The 19,140-nt window shown below is 46.7% G+C and overlaps 1 protein-coding gene across 3 annotated transcripts; it reads right to left on the reverse strand.

Moving 5' to 3' along the window:
• Positions 1-1,358: 1,358 nt before the first annotated feature.
• On the reverse strand, positions 1,359-18,728 carry KATNB1 (katanin regulatory subunit B1). Of its 3 annotated transcripts, XM_081921122.1 has the most exons (21): positions 18,606-18,724; positions 17,102-17,223; positions 16,577-16,856; positions 16,059-16,189; positions 14,204-14,321; positions 13,548-13,648; positions 13,104-13,145; positions 12,016-12,099; positions 11,747-11,862; positions 10,359-10,430; positions 9,943-10,093; positions 9,429-9,616; positions 8,441-8,571; positions 7,620-7,670; positions 7,199-7,275; positions 6,440-6,562; positions 5,520-5,669; positions 4,331-4,407; positions 3,765-3,839; positions 2,716-2,832; positions 1,359-2,111 (listed from the first exon to the last, which is right to left on the reverse strand). In XM_081921122.1, exons 3-21 carry the CDS (start codon positions 16,614-16,616, stop codon positions 1,979-1,981), a joined length of 1,977 nt encoding a protein of 658 aa, XP_081777248.1. In that variant the 5' UTR covers positions 16,617-16,856; positions 17,102-17,223; positions 18,606-18,724; the 3' UTR covers positions 1,359-1,978. The 3 variants fall into 3 exon arrangements, with proteins under 3 accessions (XP_081777248.1, XP_081777249.1, XP_081777247.1); XM_081921123.1 differs by lacking the exon at positions 17,102-17,223 and having other exon boundaries at positions 6,440-6,559; positions 18,606-18,728; XM_081921121.1 differs by lacking the exon at positions 17,102-17,223 and having other exon boundaries at positions 18,606-18,728.
• Positions 18,729-19,140: the final 412 nt, after the last annotated feature.

Genomic DNA, 19,140 nt, shown 5'->3' on the forward strand with positions numbered 1-19,140 from the left:
GATGTGGCTTCCAAGCACCATGTGTTTCTGCTTTTTATAAAACGAACAACTCAGCGGTCTTCCTTGTAGCAGAAAAGCAATAGTGGAAGCAAAATTCAGCGGGACTAGGGCAGAGCTTAACCTGCAACACTAGTACTCACTTCACACAATGAGTAGTTGGCTGGGCCAGAGCAGCTATGAGAATAGCTGGGACTAAAGGCATTTTCTCTGAATTTCATCTTTCCTCCCGCATACTCCAGGTTATTAGAAGTCCTCTAATGAGCTCCACAGAAGGGATCATTGTCCCTGTAACATACAGAATTACTTATTTGCTCCTATTTGTTTTTATTATTGTATTTAAGGATATATCTGTTTATTTTCAGTCCATGTCACTTTTGTCTATGTTCCTTCTGTTTTCTCTCATTTTTCTATGTGTATTTTTTTAGAAGTCTCAAGTATGCATTTCTCTGCAAATTTAATTGTTATGAGGTGATCTATGGCCTGCCTTTTTTTAAAAAAGAAAAAAACACACCTTAGGTCTCCAAGGATCCCACCCATGATGTATACCAAGTGAATTCACTCTGGAATATATACATCAAATTCCTTGAGTATCCCTAGTTTTCTCACTTTCAAATAATAAACTACTCCAAATGTAAGCTCACACCACCCATCAATTCAATACAGTGCTAGGGCCGAGCACTTTATAGAATTAAATGAAATGCAGACATGCCATCAAGCGTATAAAATGAATTAGACAAAACACACAAAGGCAATCATGTAGGGAGATCAGACTAAAATGGCAAGTTGTAAACTGGCATTTACTAAGGGTGTTCACGAGCCAAAAGATTCAATTTGGATATGTATCTGTTGCTTTGTTCATCAGCCCAATCTGTTCTGAGTCAATCTGTGGTCTATCTGATGCTACTTAATTCAGATTCAAATAATATTTAACAAAGCTGTTTCCTCCCTTCTGCTTTCATAAACAGCTATAACATTTTCCTTTTGACACAAGTGGATAAAATTTGCCTCTGGGGTGGATTTAGTCTACAAATTGGACTTAACTTTGTCATTAGCGGACATCCAACACTAGAGGGCATTCACCCCCTCCGTACTTGACTCCACAAACAGGAGAAAAACCTCTGGGTATGTCTCTGGGCTGCTGGGGTAAACAGAGCTGGAGCTACCCGCTTCCTCTCTGCTTTTTCCTAGGTCACTTTGGGGGCCAAGGGTCACTTTCATTTTAAAGAAGAAAAGGGGATAATATATAAAGTAAAGCATTGTAAGACTTTCCTTTTGTGGGAGTTAGAATATGAATCTGTGACCTAAACAAAATTATGAGCTATGGAAGGGGAAAGACACAGAACTACTGTTTTTCAAAATAAAGTTACAAACGTTTTAATGAAATTCATCATAACTTATCAGTTTATGAACAGCAGACTGCAGCGTATTAACAAGAGATGAAGGGGAAAGAGCAGGCCATTCCTCAGTATTGAGCCTTTCCACCATGGAACAAAACAAGAGAGGGCAGCAGTGTGGGGCTCAACTCCTCCAGCCCAAGAAACTAAGCTGCACAGGCAGGTGGTCCCATCCCACCCACTCCTGCCTCTAGTCCAACCACAGTGAGGATGGAAAAGAAGCAGGGCTGGGCTCATCACTAGGGAGTTGGTCCCAAGCACTGTTGGTTGCCAGGGTCTAGAGATGCTGTCCATGGTTGGATTCTAACACAGCATTCCCATTTGCTGCCGCGCGCCCCCGCCCAAGGCAGCTATGTACACAGAAAGGCAGGGGGTCTGTGCCACAGCAGGACAGTCCAGTTTGCAATGTAGCCTGTAAGGCACTGAACATGGAGCACCCAACCCATCAGCCCCCTCCCTTACCTCCTGGAGAACTGTGGAGAGATGGACACCAAACAAAACTACCCGAAGTGGCTGGAGTGAGAGGCCATGGAGGGAAGACGAGCCTCAGGCGGTATGTGTGGATGATGAAGGGCACCACCCCATCACTCAAGGACAGCCATCAGGAGGTGCAGCTCACGGAAGGCACTGCCATGGCGGCCACTGAGTCCAGATTTGTTCTTGATGATGTTGCTGATGTTTTTCAGCTGCTTGTAGCACAGGCGGCATTTGTGAAGCCTGTCAATGGGAAAGAGAGACTGGGATGAAGGAACGGAGGGGCTGCCATGACTGATCAACATCCACCAATACTAAATAATATTATTTAGATGCCCTGCTCTTCTGCATTTCTCAACAAGAATACCGAACTGTTAAATTCAGAACATGCTCTTGAAGCAGCAGCTAAACAAATGTAAAAGAGCATGGTAGATAAACAAACAAAAAGGTTCTTGGAAAACAGAGAAGGCATGCGATCAGTTTGGCCCAATGGGAATATAAAACCCACACCACAACTAAAAAGGTCCAGCTTTCAGTGGATACCTGCTGATTGCTAGCCAGTGCAGGGACACACAGCAGCAAGGCATACAGGCTTTACTGGCAGAAGCCAAATGAGATTTCCCCCTTCTGCACGCCCCCCCCCCAGTAGATAAAGGCAGTTGTGTGGGAGGGAGCCCAGATATTTCCAGCCTAAAAGCAACAAACTGGAACTGTTCAAGATTCTGTGGGGCAAGTGTGACCGAGCTAGCTGTAGGATTCAGGTGTGCAAGGAGGCTTAACTGGTACGGGGGAAGGTTCTGATAGAATTTGCAGCATAGAAACGGAAGCAACAGGGATGCCACCCTACCTCTCTTCTCTGCTAATGTCCACCCCCACGGATGGCGGCGCAGCAAGGATGTCTGTGATCAGGGGCAGAAACCTCTGCAGGATCAACTTCAGAGAAGTGCAGCCTGTCTGGACGTAACTGACAAGAGAACAAGGAGAATCAGAATAGGACAAACGTTTTCACAACTAAACCTAAAATGCAAGTGGAGAAACAGGTGAAGGAGGAAGGGCAGAGCCACAGCAAAATCAGTTGTCCTTCCAGTTTCTTTTCTTGTAAATCTGGATGCAGGAAGTCTTTTCTGCTGGGCACCCTGCATCTGCCCAGCAGGCTGCTGTTAAAAGCAACTGATATTCACATGACCTCTTTCTCACCCAGTTCCTTCTTCAAAATGCAACCACAATTGTATATAAGCGTCAACACAAAGTGATGTACACATAGATGCTGCAACTACTCATGTTTTGAAGTGGTTTTAATATTGGGGCAGAGGAATCACTCCCTGAAAACCACAGCTTGGTGGTTAGTAAAGCAAAAGAGGAAAAACCTCAACACCCAACTTTCTTAGGAAACTCCTGCTTGAACTGCAAACTTCTCTTGTTGGATGGTGGGGCAGCCTGATTTAGGATGGGCCCTTCTCAGTCCTTATTTCTGCTGGTGACATCCCCTCATGATTTAAAGCTTCAAACATGACACCAAATTTGGGCAGAGGGGGAACCCTGACCAATATAGAAGTGCACTGGGACCATGGCGACAGCAAAGTGGGCAATGGTCCCCTTCTGTTCAGCACCTGCAAAGTGAAGTTGTGATAAGCCCAAAGCTGGCAGGCCTGCTTCCCTGCTGGCCCACCTCCAGGCCTGCTCTCTGCTTGGGCAAGTCACAACCCCACTCCCTCCAATAAAAATGCACAAGACATGAACACACACAGGTGTGCAGCAGCTACTGCCACTTCATCAGGACCATCATCAAATGCAAGTTGACAAAACTCTCAAAAGCTGCTGGCTACAGCTAGCCAATAAAGCACTTGATTGATCAGGCACTCTTACTCAAGGACATACATTTGTCAGAAGACTCACCTTTCATATTTGCTTTGCAGAAGTTTCTCTATCTGAGGCAAGATGACTGTGCACAGATCCAGCTTCCAAAGAGACCTGGAAAGAGAATATAGGCTCCAGAGAGATACCCCAACCCATGCCCTGCAACAGCAAACCCCTCTGACCTGCAGAACACTCCAGAGACCTTAGCCAGAGAGCAGCTGCTGGTCTCGGGCTAGATGGACCTCATTCAGGACAAAGAAGCTTCATTTGCTCACCCCAAGGCAGAAAGGAGCCAAAGGATGAGACAGCGGGTGACTCTCAGCCCAGTGAGTCCTCATGAGGGATCTGAGTTATGCCATGGCTCCAAGCTCAGCACAGGGCTAGCAGGTGTAAGCACCAGGTGGCACCACCAAGTCCCACAAGTTTTCATGGGGCAGGACATGGGGGCTGCCGAGAAATAAGGCCTGGGATCCTGTGGGTAACTGCTGGCCACAACCTCCACTCAAGAGGTGAAAAGGGACTTGTAGGTTACCCAAGAAAGGAAGAGGATCCTGAGCCACATGACAGAAAGCATTCCCTTCAGGCAGGAAAGCAAACGAACTCACGCCTTCTGGTTGACGATGTTTAGGAGGTCCACCATAACGGAGAGGTCATTGATGGCCACTGCGGAGTCCACAGATGTCTGAGAAAAAGCAAGAGAGGCAAATCAGGATGAGGGCAAGTCTCCTAGAGATAGACATCATGAAGGCAAGCCAAGTGGTGGTAAAGAAGAACGTCTTCCAAGGCTTTCAGCTACACCTGTACACAGCCTTTGGCAGAGGGGATCAGCCATGCAGGTTTCAGCCCTTCCATCGGACAAAAGAGTCTCTTTATACACAGCAGGCTATATTTTGTCAAGCAAATAGGAACAGGGTCACCTGCCATGATGATGCTCTCTTAGACAGGAAGAATTCAACCCAGGGAAGATCCTGCCTCAGGGGCTGTAAGAGCCATTTCTCATCCCAAAGCTCATCTCCAGGCTAAGACAAGCACTGGCTGAGAAGCTGCCAGAACACACCAAGGCCCCCCAGGGGGCAGCCAGCAGACCTCTTGAGAGGGAGCATTCCCTAAAAGCCACTGAGGCACTTGACAGACCACCCAAAATTAGCACAATTCTTTATGGGACTTCAAGGCTCATGCAAGTGACAGGGATAATGTGGCCATGGAAATGCCCCTTCTGAGTGGAGAGTAAGCAGGCAGCCTCCTCTAGTAGGAATGGCATCCACAAGAGAGAATGTGAATGCCTATTCTGAGTCTGTGTCACATCTTGAGTTACGGGGTCTCCTTGCAGGTCACAGTCCTGCCACCCACCCCACAGCTGAGAATGGTTCTGGGCTACCTCCTTGTCAGGTAGAGTAAGACGGTGTGGAAGCCCTCTCCTTCCAGCATGGGAAGGTGAGATGCTGCTGATTACGCCATAATAACCAACTTGTGGAATGTATTCCTACTGCAGATTCCTCACCCCCACCCTGAATTTCAAATATTTTGGCCAGAAGAAAGGGATGTGTTGGCTGCCTAAGGTCAGCAGGAAGAACAGGAGCCTTCTTAAAAGGCACAGGGCTTGCTCCCAAAGCAGCCCCTCTCCCTAGCTGGAGCAAAAGATGCTCATTCATCATCTTGGTCAACTGATAACAATCAAACTTCAAGCTTTTTGTATCCAAGCTGACAGTGGTGGGAGGTTTGAGATCTGGACCTACTAAGTCCAAAGCCCCTGGAACTGTACTGCTTAACAAAGGCAACGAAAAGGCCACTTGCCTTGATGTCTCCAGTGCTCCACACGGCCCTCACGGTGTCCAAGTTCTTGTGGCGGCTGGTAAGCACCACGCACATGGTCTCGTGTCCCTTCCGGATTTGGGACATGGCCTCTTCATCCACAATCTCCGCCAGGTTTTGGTTGTTCACAGCCTGCAAGGACAGAAAGGAAAGGGAACTTGGCATTGATGGTCTAATTTGTAATGTATTACAGACACAAACACATAAATTATACCTTTTTGTATAGTTTATTACAGTTTTACTTAACACAACTAGAGGCAGAAACATTACTGTTAAAAGAATAGAACATATTAGGTCTATCACTACAATTGGAAAGATGGGGATGCTGGGCTGTGAATTCTTTTCTACCGTCTCCTTGATAAGACTACCTTTGATTTGTTCAGAATCGCTGGCTGGCTCTACTTTTTGTCTTGATTCAATCATACTATTTACTACCCAACCAAATCACTAGCCATACAATTAAATTATTTGTACCCTAGCTGAGAAATATCTAAAGTGTTTAGCCAGGGAGGGGATCTACTACCATCCATGCTCTTGCTAAAGGCTAGTTTCTGATGTCCTTTCATCTAAACATTATCCCTTCTTTTGTGGACCGGTTTACCTGCGGGATTGCCTTACCCCATCTGTGACCTTTTGACCACTTTGATCTGTGGAACTGGCACTGTTACAAGGGTCACAATACAAAATTGCTACTTTAATGCAGCAGCACCCACACTTTGGAACTCCCTGCCTATTGACATAAAGCAGGCACCTTCACTGTCCCCTTTTTGACACCTGCTAAAAACTTCTGAAGCAGCCAAAGAGCAGGGTGTGCAGGACAGGCAAATGACTAGACTTTCCTCCCTGCCCAGGTGACAGCCACTTGTCGTTCCCAATCCCTCTTCTACAGGGAAGAAACTTACCGGCAAAAAGTCAGAGGCCTTCAGCCCGATAGGCTCATTCCTGGCTGCAGGGATCACAGATGGCTCAACCTTGGTCTTGGGGGTCGAGGATGCTATTGGCGACCTCTGAATAGGGTCAGGCTGCTGTGGGAAGTGGAGATGGAGTTAAGGATCAGGTGCAAGATAGGATCTGCTCAGGAAATCCCTGGGTCTCATCTTGCCCACCTCCACCACATTTGGCTGTAAGAAAGAAGCTTGCAGGGAATTCCAACCACCAGAACCAAGATCTGCTGGGGAAGGCCTTTCAAAACCACTTGGAGGTTTTGGCAATTAAGTGGTGTGTATTTTTTTTATTTATAAAAAATGATAGTAATTTTAAAAATCCCCCACTGAGCCCAGCCTTTCCCAATCTGGAGCCCTCCATATGTTTTGGACTACAACTCCTTTACAAATACTGGGAGTCGTAGTCCAACACACCTGGAGGTTGGCAATGGCTGGTCTGGACTTCCTTGCTTAGAACACAGTGACAGGCCACTGCCTCTTTTTCATGCTGCTAGAGCAGGGTTTCCCAAACTTGGGCCTCCAGCTGTTTTTGGACTACATTTCCCATCATCCCCGACCACTGGTCCTGCAGGCTAGGGACGATGGGAGTTGTAATCCCAAAAGAGCTGGAGACCCAAGGCTGGGAAATCCTGGGATAGAGGCACCATCATTTCTGGAGCCAGGGTGGGGGGGAAGCAGGAATAGGAGAGGACACACCAATGGATGCAAGGCACTTACATTCTCTTGGCTTGGCAACGGAGTCGGAATATCTGCCACTTGACTGAGCCTTGAGGCTTCTTTGGCAACCATGGGCTCTGGAGGGAAGAAAAACTATGTTTTCTTACTATCAAGACTGCACAAATAGTGGCAGCAGGCGAGAGCTCTGCCCTAGAAGTCAAAGACTCTGGGCTCTATGGCCCTGGGCTCAAAGGTTCCTGCCACTCCCACCCAAGACAGTCCATGGCTCTCTTGCCCCAAGGGCCGACACGCTGCCCTTTGGAGGCAAAGCTGAAGAATCCGAACTCGAGAAAAAGATAACTCATAACTTCCCCCAGCAACACAGACATTGTAAATGTCCATGTGAAGCCAGCAATACAGTAGATGTATGGAGATCTTCTCTGGTTCTTTCTCAATACTTGAAAAAGAAATTCCAACTCACCATCCTCTGGAGGTGCAGGAAAAGGTTCACTCTTGCTGGGTGGAGTTCGAGCTGAAAAAGACAAAAAAATAAAGCGCCTAACCTTGCACTCCATTTAAGTTACACAAGAAATTAGATGATCCTGTGGTGTCACCTTCATGAGTCTACAGATTGTTTCCACTATGGCAGTAACACTTCTGCATTACAGGTAAAGGGATTAATAAATATTTCTCCCTCTGAGGAAGAAGTGGGTACAGTTATGCCTCTTCACTCCTTCCCACATTTCTTTTCAAGAGACAGGAACAACCATTCCATGTGCTAAAAATGCATCCTGGGAATATTGGGTAGAATTCAGACTAAGCTAGTTGTACTTAGGTTCCACTGAAATCAGTGGGACAAGTTAATAATGACTTCAATGTGACTTACGTTCAGCTAGTTAAGTATGGCTCCAAATCATAGTGTTTTGGTGTGGGGCTTTTTAGCTGGTGGGGGCAGTGTTAGTTATATATTCAGATGTAAATTCTCACTGTGGACTGCCCTCAGATGTATTTGTACAAAGGATGGTGTGCAAATACTTTAACAAACACATGTTGCAAACTTAGATGCTAGTACTCTACCTCTAAATGACTGACCATGCCAGAACACAATATTCAGTAGCAAGTTGTGAACCTAAAATTGCCTCTTGAAGGTCTTTGGAGGCAACGATAAATTAAAACTCTGGGAGAGTCACATGCTTGTTCACAAGTGCCACACAAAGATCGAATATTACAAAATGGGGGAAACAGCGCAAGACACCTTGGTTTGCTTTGTGGCATCACACAGATTACTTCAGCAGCACTCACTTATGGGATTCTTTGGCTGGAAGATCTCATTGTAGTCTTCTGTGTTCTGGATCTCCGCTGTGGATTCCTTATCTTCCCTGTCGTCCTCACTGCTTGGACTGCGCCTCTCGCTCTCTGAGTTGTGTTTCATTCTGTCATTAAACCACAGATATAAGAATACCAGAACAGCCCTGAAGCCAATGGGGGCTAATAATAATAATAATACCCCGCCCATCTGGCTGGGTTTCCCCAGCCATTCTGGGAGGCTTCTAGTACATATAAAAATGTCAAACATTAAAAACTAGCCAATACAAAGCTGCTTTCATTCAGGTGTCTTCTAAAAGAAGAAGAGTTTGGATCTGATATCTCGCTTTATCACTACCCGAAGGAGTCTCAAAGCGGCTAACATTCTCCTTTCTCTTCCTCCCCTACACAAAGTTATGTAGTTCTTTATCTCCTTGACATCTGATGGGAGGGCATTCCAAAGGGTGGATGCCACCACCAAGAAGGCCCTCTGCCTGGCTCCCTGTAACCTCACTTCTCACAGTGAGGGAACTGCCAGAAGACCCTCAGAGGAGGACTTCAGTGTCCAGGCTGAACGATGGAAGTGGAGATGCTCCTTCAGCTATATCTGAAGCCCAGCATCCTATTTTCCCCTAAATGACCAACTGGATGTCCACAAGCAGGACCCGAGAGCAAGAGCAGCCCTCTCCCTTCTTAGGATTCCCAGCAACAGGTATTCAGAGGCATTCTGCCACCACCAACATTGCCACCATGGCTAGTAGCCATTGATGGCTTTATCTTCCATGAATTTGGCTAATCTTCTTTTATAGCCATGTACAATAAAATAGGCAAACAAGTTTTTCTTAGAAAAATCCCCCAGAAGCAATGGAGGGGACCACACAGAAACCATTGAGAACATCCCTTTGCTTTCAGTTTCCATCTCTAAATCCTTTGGCATACAAGGGCTGCCACCTCCCGCCCTCTAAGAGGAGTCTTCCTTCCTTGCCTTTGGGGTTTGCTGCATGTTGTCGTTGGCCTGTCATAGATGCGTCGAAGGGAAGAGCCCGCAGGCAAGGGCTGAGTGAGAGGCTTGTCATCCCGGATCAGTCCACGGGTGCCAGGCCCACATTTTGTGACTCGGCTGAGGTCCACCACAAAGGAAGAGACTGTGCTTTGTGTGAAAGAAACACCAATCTGTGAAGAACAGAAACGAAGTCATGTTCTGTGCAAGTCAACTTTACATCAGGTTTGCAGCCAAAGTGCTCTGGGAAGTCAACAAGAATCCACCTTGGCAACCATGTGAGGGGAACGGGAAGCAAACTCAAAATGAAAACTACCAGGAGACATGAGGAGGAGATGACTCAGGGTCCATTTGCAAGAGTCAGGGGCCAAGTGTGCACTAGGAATGGCCCTGCCATGCTACTGCCAGTGTCAGAAGCACAACTTGTGGCATGTCCACTTGTTGCACCCACTAGCAGAGAAGGAAACCCAAGTCCCTTCCTGCCCCTTCAGTCACTCACCAGTTGATTGTTACAGATAGACAAATCAGCCACCTTGCCCCAATTCACCAAGACCACATCAAAACAGCGCTCAGGCTCCCAGCCATACACTCTCAGGGTATCATGGCAGCCAGCATACAAGCAGCAGCCATCGGGGTTAAACAGCACACACCTGAAGGGGAGAGGGGAAAAGTGAATGTGCAGGTCATCCAGACACTGGTGCAAAACAAGGTGTGCCACTGACATTCTATGTCAGGAGATGGTCACAATCTCTGCTAGCCTTTAACTGCATGCTTTCCTCGCTTCAGCCGCTTGGCCAAACCAGAGCTTGGAACTGAAAGAGCATTAAGAGTCTGGGATCCCCATAGCAAAGTCACACAAAGCAAGAACATGCCCTCATGCCTCTTGACACAAATCACTGCCCAAGTCTGATGTACCTGACAGGAGTGGCCTCCTCTTCAATGCAGCTCACCACCTGGAACTTCTCCAAGTCCCAGAATCTGACTGTTCTGCAAGACAGAAAAAAACCAAACACCTATGTGATCTCCTAGGCCCAAGGCAAGGAGGAGCTAATCCAACACTTCATTATTCATTGGTCTTTGTTTCTAGCAACAGTCTGTAGTCCTAATAAAAATAAGGATGGAGCACAAAAAACAAACAGGTGCAGATGAGTGTCTGGGATTCCAGGCAAGGAACAGAGCACTCAGTTACTCACAAGCTTGCTCTAGCCATGACCAGCCATTAGATCTGTGATAATGATGGCAACCTCATCAGAAACTCCTGTCGTTCTTAAAATCACATGGCGGGACCTAAGAGCAAAGGTGTCCAGAGGCTAGGGCACTTTGGGATTTAAAAGGAAAACACAGCACTCTGAAGTGCCCAGAAACCAACTGGTAACCAGGGCAGCACTGTAACAACCACTCTCTAAGGTCAGTCCCAGCTGCTGTGTTCTAAACCAAATAGAACCAAGTTTGTGAGCTATGTAAAACACTTTCCTGTAATGATAGAGACCAAATCTTTTATCTTACACAAGATGGTGCAGCAAATATATCTGGTGCAGCTGAGAAAAGGCACAGCAGTAATGCTGGGTCAAATATCACCCCTGTGCAGCAAACCTGTTCCTTCAGAAGGGGCGGCAAGGCCATTCAGACAAATTTTACACCTACTCTCAACTCAACAGGCCCACTGTTCATCTACACCATGGGTAGGCAAACAAAGGCCCGGGGGCAGGATCCTGTGCAATCGCCTTCAAAATCTGGCCCGCGGATGGTCCGGGAATCAGCGTGTTTTTACATGAGTAAAATTATTTAAAATGCATCTCTGGGTTATTTGTGGGGCATAGGAATGCGTTCATTCCCCCCATATAGTCTGGCCCCCCACAAGGCCTGAAGGACAGTGGACCGGCCCCCTGCTGAAAAAGTTTGCTGACCCCTGATCTACACCTCCTCTGAACCTGCTTCAGTTCATCCAGCCCATTTATCCAGCATCATTTCAGAGACTCTATACTCTCACCAAGGTTCAAGGAAGAAGAGAAAGAAGATTTGAGAGCCATCAGCATATACCAAACTCCAAAATCTAGCATGATGACATCTACCAAAAGATTCAGGTAGGTATGACCTTGTTCTAGGTTCCAGAAGAGGATAATGAAGAGGCCAGAAGGGCCTCCCTAAACAGGAAATTCAAAAGGTAAGCTGTTTCAATCATCACCAACAATTATTCCAATTCCACAAATGAAAATGTAAGTATCTGCAGCAAATAATTGCAAGTTGCAGATGAGCCACATTACATGCTATTGTCCCCCACTTATTTCCCAACAAGAATTTACCTGTCAGAGCTACCAGAGGCCAACAGGTATTCATTGGGATGGAATTCTACAACGTTGACTGGCCCTGTGTGTCCTGTGAATTCGAACATGATCTTCCCAGCAGCCAGGTCCCACAACTAGATAGAGAAAGAACCTTAAAGTCTTGAGGTTGCCCAACCCCATTCCTGATTGTTTGGCACAAAAGAGCACCTCTTGGTGTGGCAAGCAGTCAAAACTGCCACAAGAAGGAAGGTGAGTGCCAAAGGGGTCTAGCAAAATCAGGCCAGTACCTTCACTGTGTGATCGTCTGCAGACGACGCCAGCCATTTGCCATCAGGGCTGAATCGGAGACAGCGGACTGCTTGAGTATGGCCCTGTAAAGGCAAAACAGACCCAGTTCATTCCTAGCAGAGCTTGGCACTCCCAGGATGAAATAATGGGTCACACACAGGAAACATCAAGGCTGAGCATGTCTCGCAACAACTGTCTTGTTGTGAAATTACTATATTGCAAGAGAAAAAATACAATCCCTTAGACTGTCTTTGCCAACATGGCACCCTCCAGGTGTGTTGGACTGCAACTCCCATCAGCCCCAGCCAGCATGCAAAACATCTGGAGGGCACCAGGTTGGTGAAAGCTACATTTAGACATAGCCAAGATACAGCTTCAAACATTGTAAATATCACTTTCTAGTAAGGAAGGAAAATGAGATTGGATAGGGAAGAGCTTAATGATTTGCCAAGTACTTGGGCTCCTTTAGGAGGGAGGGGAGCCTTTCTCAATTGCTGTGAGGGGCAGCTGGCATGTTAGAGACCAGCTGAGGGCTCCATCAACAGTGGAAAGAAACCATGAATTTTGGAAGATAGGAGTTGAGCACAGAAAAAGGGTTGCCCTGGAAACGAGTCTGAGGGAGCTAAAAAAACAGGAGGAGAAGAGGTTGTACTTTGGGAAGAGGTGCAGGGGGTGCTATAATTCAGTGAGCGAGTGCATGCTTTTTAACTGGAGCACCCTATTTTAAAAAATAATGCAAGGTGGCTGTGAAGGTCAGTACCAAAGTACAAAAAGGATGAGAAGATATTAACTTGCAAGATTAATGGCATCAAGCCTCTCTGGGCACCTTCAAGAAGCAGTACCCAATGGACCCCTCTCCCCACTGGCCCTTCCTTTGGTTGGGTGGGGCCTGAGGGCTGGCAATGTAGACCCTGTTTATGTAATAGACACTGGGAATTTTGTAAACTGGCCAGAACCTGTGGGTGGGATTGCCTCAATGAGCTCTCCAAACTGAAATACTGTAGCAACTGGACATGGAAGAACTCCCAGAGGCAGAAGGAGATTTGAGGGGTGCCCTGCAGACAAAATAATATGCTTTCCTTCTTACCTTGTACCTGAAGACGCAGCCCTTCCTTCTCACGTCCCAAAGCTGCATGAAGGAAATGGACAAAAGCTTTACAATGGCAACTTGGAAGTGTCTTGAAGATCTTCCAAAGCACCGGTCTCCAATTAAAAAAGTCCTGGGGTTGAGGGACATTTTCTAAGAGTATGCAACTATTTGAATTTCAAAAACAGGATATCAGCTGAAGTGCAGAACACACACAAATGAGGTCTTGGGTGCACGATCAGTTCATAGTTAAAGGGCTGGGAAGAGCTCTGCCCACGCCACTGGAAAGCGGCTTCTGGTCCATGAGAATATTGCTGGGCTGCATGAACAACTCCTCAGACTTAATAGAAAACAGCTCCTTACATCCACTGATATGCAGCGCTTTGGGGATCCTGCTGTTCTGAAATACACATGCAGGGAGTGAGGGAGACTCAAAAGTCTTACCTTAATGTTGGTGTCCATGGATCCTGAAGCTACAAAGCCTCCAAAAGGATGAAAGTCTAGGCTGCAGATATTCGCTTTGTGGCCCATTAATGTACGGAGAACTGGATGGGAAAGGGAGGGCAGGGAATTGAGATGCAAGCATGGTGTAAGAAGATGCAGGATTGATACAGTTTTTCAGTTCAGATCAGATTTGCTATTTCAATGGTTCAGTAAAATTCTTTTTTAAAAAAATAATCTGGTTTAGAATGAAATCAGAAAATCATACAAATGTTTTAACGTTTCCCTGTACAGTCTCTTAAAATAGAAATCACACGCATCTACCAAGCACATCAAATTAAAACCTGCTTTTCTATGAAAGTAATGGAGGAAAGATTGTTGACTGCTGAGGTTAAGCACTGTAAACATAATACAAATGGATAAATATTATTGGGGGAAATTATAAAGATCTGAGCGCAAACAAAACAGCTCTTCTTATTCATAGGGTTGGCATCTGAACAGTACCAACACCTCCCCCACCTAGATGGAGGAAGAGGTGCCCCTGCAGTTTTCAAATTGTCCTTCCTTGTGTGCTTTCGCTCTCTCTTTCTTTGCTCTTTGCAAAGTAAGGGGCTGCTGGGCAACCTAAAAAGTGGTAGAAGAATTGGCTCTGAACCTACTTTTGGCAGCTTCCAGATCCCAGATCCGAATGGAGCCTGACTGGGACCCCGCAACAATCAGCTCTTCATTTGTATTAATCTTCACACTCTCCACGGGTGTGGTGTGACCCGTTAGACTCTGGGCAAAATGAAAAAGCAGCAGTGAATCATCTGAAGGTGGCCCACTCCACAGGAAGGCATGCAACAACAAGGACAGCTAGGATGTTTACGCTCATCACACCACAAGTAGTGAAATGATTAGGTGAAAGCCATGGACAGACACTGAAGTTTCGGTACTTCAGCAAGAGCAGAAATTTGATTCCTTCCTATGTTTACCAGAGGCCCTCCGTCAAGTGTCTCTTTCTCACACACATGTCACCTGGTGCCAAACTGGACCTCCTTTATACACCCAGTGAAGACTTCTTCATGTTACATGGTCATTAATTGACTAATAAAATCCAGCAGAATATACACTCAGAAGCACTTCCCCCACAGAGCTTTGCTGCAATAGTGGGAAATCCCATGCCCCATTGCAGGAAGGTTGAAGCAAAGGCCAAGAACCATATAGAGCGTGGCCACCACATTAAGGGCTTCTTAATAGTGCACTAAGCACATCACCCAGAAATGCAGGTTTATGGCTAGACGTCTACCTGCACAAAAGTAAATTCCACTGAGTTCAGCAACTTACTTCTAGAGATGTGTATAATGAATTGCAGCTCAATCAGCTAGCATGAAATGAAGCTGCATCACAAACTTCCCACAAACTATGCAGTAGTACAAAGAACATCATGCTCTGTACTGCAACAGTCGAAATGCCCACTCTAGATTCAATTCTGCAGCACTAGTAAGTTACCATACAAAAAACGAGGGGCAGGGGTGGAAGAGGAGAGAAATGCCCCTTTGAAAAAGTGCAGGGGTTGGATCAGAAGAAAAGTCATTCAAAAGAAAAACTATTTCAAACTGGCCATTGCTGTGGAAAGGGATACCATTGCAGCTTTTTGGCCCTTCCAAGTCAAAGGATTACACACATACTGGGATCTACAGCCACAGCTCCCAAGGCAGCCACTCATACAAGTTTCAATAGCTCAACTTAGCTCCTCATAGGTCAAAATACAGGGGGCAAGGTGGTGGTGGAGAAAATACCTCCAGATCTGCATGAGAAACAAAGGAAGGACACTTGACTGAAACCCTGCTAATGTCAGATCCAACTACTTCCTGGTTTTTGAAGAGACCAGAATGTTATCTTTAGGCCTGGGCGATGTATTGATACATCGCCCAGGACCATTTCAAGGGCCAGAGTGCAATGGCGCCTTTACCTGGTGGTACAGTGGTATCTCTAGTTACGAACTTAATTCGTTCCGGAAGTCCATTCTTAACCTGAAACTGTTCTTAACTAGAGGTGTGCTTTCACTAATGGGGCCTCTCACTGCTGCTGCTGCTGCGCCACTGGCACACAATTTCCATTCTCATCCTGGGGCAAAGTTCTCAACTCGAGGTAACTTCCAGGTTAGCGGAATTTGTAACGTGAAGCATTTGTAACCTGAGGCGTTTGTAACTCGAGGTATCACTGTATATCCTGAGCAGCAGTGCCTGCAATATTCTGCTGGGTGAAGGTGCCATCATGCTCTGTCCCTCAAACTGAGGGAGGAACAATCCACGAGGCACCAGTCAATGCAACTTGTTCTTCCCTCAGCACTTTGGCCTTAACTACACTATACTTTGGCTCACCTAGGTGTATTTAGCCAAATTACCGAAAGCACAGATTAAAATAAACCTCCCATCTCCTGTATAGAAAGGAGGGTGGCTAAAGCTAATACCAGAGGTTGCTCCCTGACTCACATTGCCCACAAGCAAAGAGAAATTAGCCAATCCTTACCATAATGCAGTTCGGCTTGTTAATTGACCAGATATTAACTCGACAATCATCTCCACCAGTTGCAAGGAGCCGACCTGAGCTTTTGCCCAACACAAGTGAAGAAACATTGCTGCTGTGAGCAGTGATTTCCTCTATACAAAAAAAGCAAACGCAGACATGAGCACATTTTATCACATCTCTCTCCTATTACAGCCCCACACAAAAATCAATACATTTAAGCTGGCATTGACTGATGAGGTATACGTGAACAGGTACACATATCTGGTATGTATTGTAGCTTTTTAAGCTAATTATTCTATGTCCACTTGCCTGAATGTAAGCCCTTCTGGCCATAGTAAGATTTTTTAAATATAATTCCACACAAGACACTAAGTCATCAGCTAAGCAACTGGACCAGGTACCTGATGCTAGTGATCAGGAGAACACTGAAACCCAAGTTGTCGAGCAGGAGTGGAAGACAAAATTGCAGGCACTGAACACATCCCGTTTATAAAAGCAGAAGAGTGGAGTTCACTTACGCAGCTTCCAAGCTGTCTTGGTGGCAACTGCAGCTGCCATTGCAGTGATTCTCACACAGCTACAGAAAGCAGTCTTCTTTCTTCTCCCAAAGCTCTGTTTTCATCAGCATGTGTGGGGCTCAACCCCCCAGATACAAGGTTCACGTTTCTGAACTGTCCTGCAGCAGTCAAGGCGATGGCGCTTTTATTTTAAAAATACAAATATGTCTCCTAGGCTTATTCAGTGGCCTATTTCTTCCAGAATGCAAGCAAAATCTCAGGAAGCAGTCATTAAAGTTACCTAGGAGGAAAGTGTTCGGTTTAACCAGTTCAGCTAACACAGCAGAAAAACAAACTACATTAAAATAGAGCTTAGCAGGTTTCTTCATTTATCTTTTTTTTATAACAATAACTTAGAACAGGTACAGTTGTACCTCGGAAGTTGAACGGAATCCGTTTGACTTCCAAAACGTCTGGAAACCAAGAAGCTCCTGCAGCCAATCAGAACCCACGGAACCAACGTTGGATGCAAACCGAAATACTCACGTCCGGGTTTGCGGCGTTTGGGAGCCAAAACGTTCAACTGGTAAGAAGTTCGACTTCCAAGGTATGACTGTATTTCCAGAATTGGGCTGCATACAGTATTAGTCCTCCTCAAAGTGTACCCACTGAAATTGATGAACATGACTAAGTTAGGTACGTTAATTGTACTGGATATATTCCAAGTAGAACGTGGCTGGATACAAGCCAATTATGTTTTTTAACATGGAATGTAAGTGATCAGGAACTCCTACGGTACTTTTCTGTGTATCTTCCAATAACAATAAAAGGTACTTTTGTCATTACATCAATGATCAATAAATTAGAGCAGACTTTGACAACTTGGTGTTATTCAGTTGCTTTGGGATACAACTAGCACAACTATTGGGAGTAGTGCAGAGACAGACAGTGGGGCACAGAATCGATCCTGAAAGCAGGATCCCTAAAACTGACAGGTGGCCTTCAAAAATAGACTTTGTTCACAGCCTGCCTCCAGGAGGGAGGTAAAACTTGTCTGCATGCTCCACTCCTCAATTTACTGTCAAATTTCCACTCACACGTGTAATTTCCAGATTGAGGATTACCACCCCATTGTACAGAACTGCTGAACTGCCTCTGTTACAGGTGGCATATAATACTTATTCCACATTGGTAAGAAATCAATATTTTAGTGTGGTAGGGCCCACACTTTCACAGTACTGTTTTTGGCACCTGCTAATAACATGTCTGCTTAAGCAAGCCTACTCATGTATGCAAGATGCTGACACGTATTTTAATCATTTTTTTTGTTTTTGCTTATTGCCAACCTTAATTACTTTTCAATGTTTTAAAATATTGCCTCTGTTTACTAATAACTGCAATGCTTTATTATTTTTGTAGAACACTTCGAGCTTTTGCTTTTATAATCAAGCAGCATTTAATGAAATAAATAAATACATGTGTGCTGCATCCCTGCAGGTGTTAGGCAGGATGGAGTTTTTATGGGTGACGTAGGCAAGGTGATCTCAGCAGCTTCTCAGAAGAGCCCTGGATCAGGCTAAAGGCCTATTTAAGACCGAGAAAGATCTCCCCCCCCCAAGAACCCCACAAAGCAGGGCACGAGGGCAGCGTCCCTCTCCCAGTCAGCACCTCCCAGCAAGTGACTCGAATCTGAGGGAGCCACCCGAGCTTGTGAACTTTCCCACCCCCACCCCGCAAAGTGCTGTGGGCAGCAGATCCCATTCAGCCCCGAGGAAATCCTTTCTCTTAGGCCAGCCAACTCTTCCCGGGGAGAGAAAGATCCCACCCATCCACCTCATGCGGTGCCCGGAGGAGAAGCAGCCCTCTCTCCTCCGGCGAGGCCTGGCCGGGACCTCCGAGGCACACACCGCCGGACAGGCGGGCACCTGCTCGGAGGAGGGAATGTAAACAGGCCGGCCCGGCCCCGGGTGGCAGCCCGAAGGCCTTCCCGGGCCAGCGGCCCCTCCAGGGAGGTTTCGGGTGGGGGCTGCTGCGGCTACCCACGGCCTACCCCGACGTGAGGCCCGTCTCGGCCGGCCTTGCTTGTCTCCTACCCGCGCACTCCTCCGTCTGAACGGCTCTCAGCGCTCTCCGCCTCCCCCACCCGCTCCCATCCCCCACCCTGATTGGCTGCCGCTTGACAACCGGAGCCCTGGCAACTCACCTCGACCTGGCCTCGCCCACCTTTCGTGCCCCTGACCAATCACGTCCGCTCCTCGAGCCTTCCGGCTCGCCAATCAGCCCAAAGCCCGCCTTCCCAACACAACCGAGGCCCCGCCGTCGTAATTTGTTTTCAGAGCCCGCCTCCACCGGCCCGACTGGCCAATTGCTACGAAGGCTTCGGGGGGGGGGGGAGGGAGTTCTTCTGATACGTATACTATAGACTGAAGGAAGAATGTAGAGTCGCGCGCACTGCAGCTCCCGGGTTAACTTGAGAATTTTGGTTGCAGGCTTTGCTAGTCGGAGAAGCCGCGTCTGTGGTGCGAGTGAGCGCCGATTTGGGAAGAGAGTGGCGAGCGGGCCCCTTAATTAGCACGGTCTATGCT

Source organism: Podarcis melisellensis, assembly GCF_964234715.1.
Source record: "Podarcis melisellensis genome assembly, chromosome: 8".
NCBI lineage: Eukaryota > Metazoa > Chordata > Lepidosauria > Squamata > Lacertidae > Podarcis > Podarcis melisellensis.

What these genes read in the sequence shown, in the direction of transcription:
- KATNB1 (XM_081921121.1), bottom strand. Translation starts at nt 16,616, where the DNA reads ATGGCAGCTGCAGTTGCCACCAAGACAGCTTGGAAGCTGC. An exon ending in CCATGGACACCAACATTAAG is followed by an intron (nt 13,146 to 13,547) that starts GTAAGACTTTTG and finishes TCCTTCATGCAG; the next exon opens with CTTTGGGACGTGAGAAGGAA. An exon ending in TCCTGCACCTCCAGAGGATG is followed by an intron (nt 7,276 to 7,619) that starts GTGAGTTGGAAT and finishes TCTTCCCTCCAG; the next exon opens with AGCCCATGGTTGCCAAAGAA.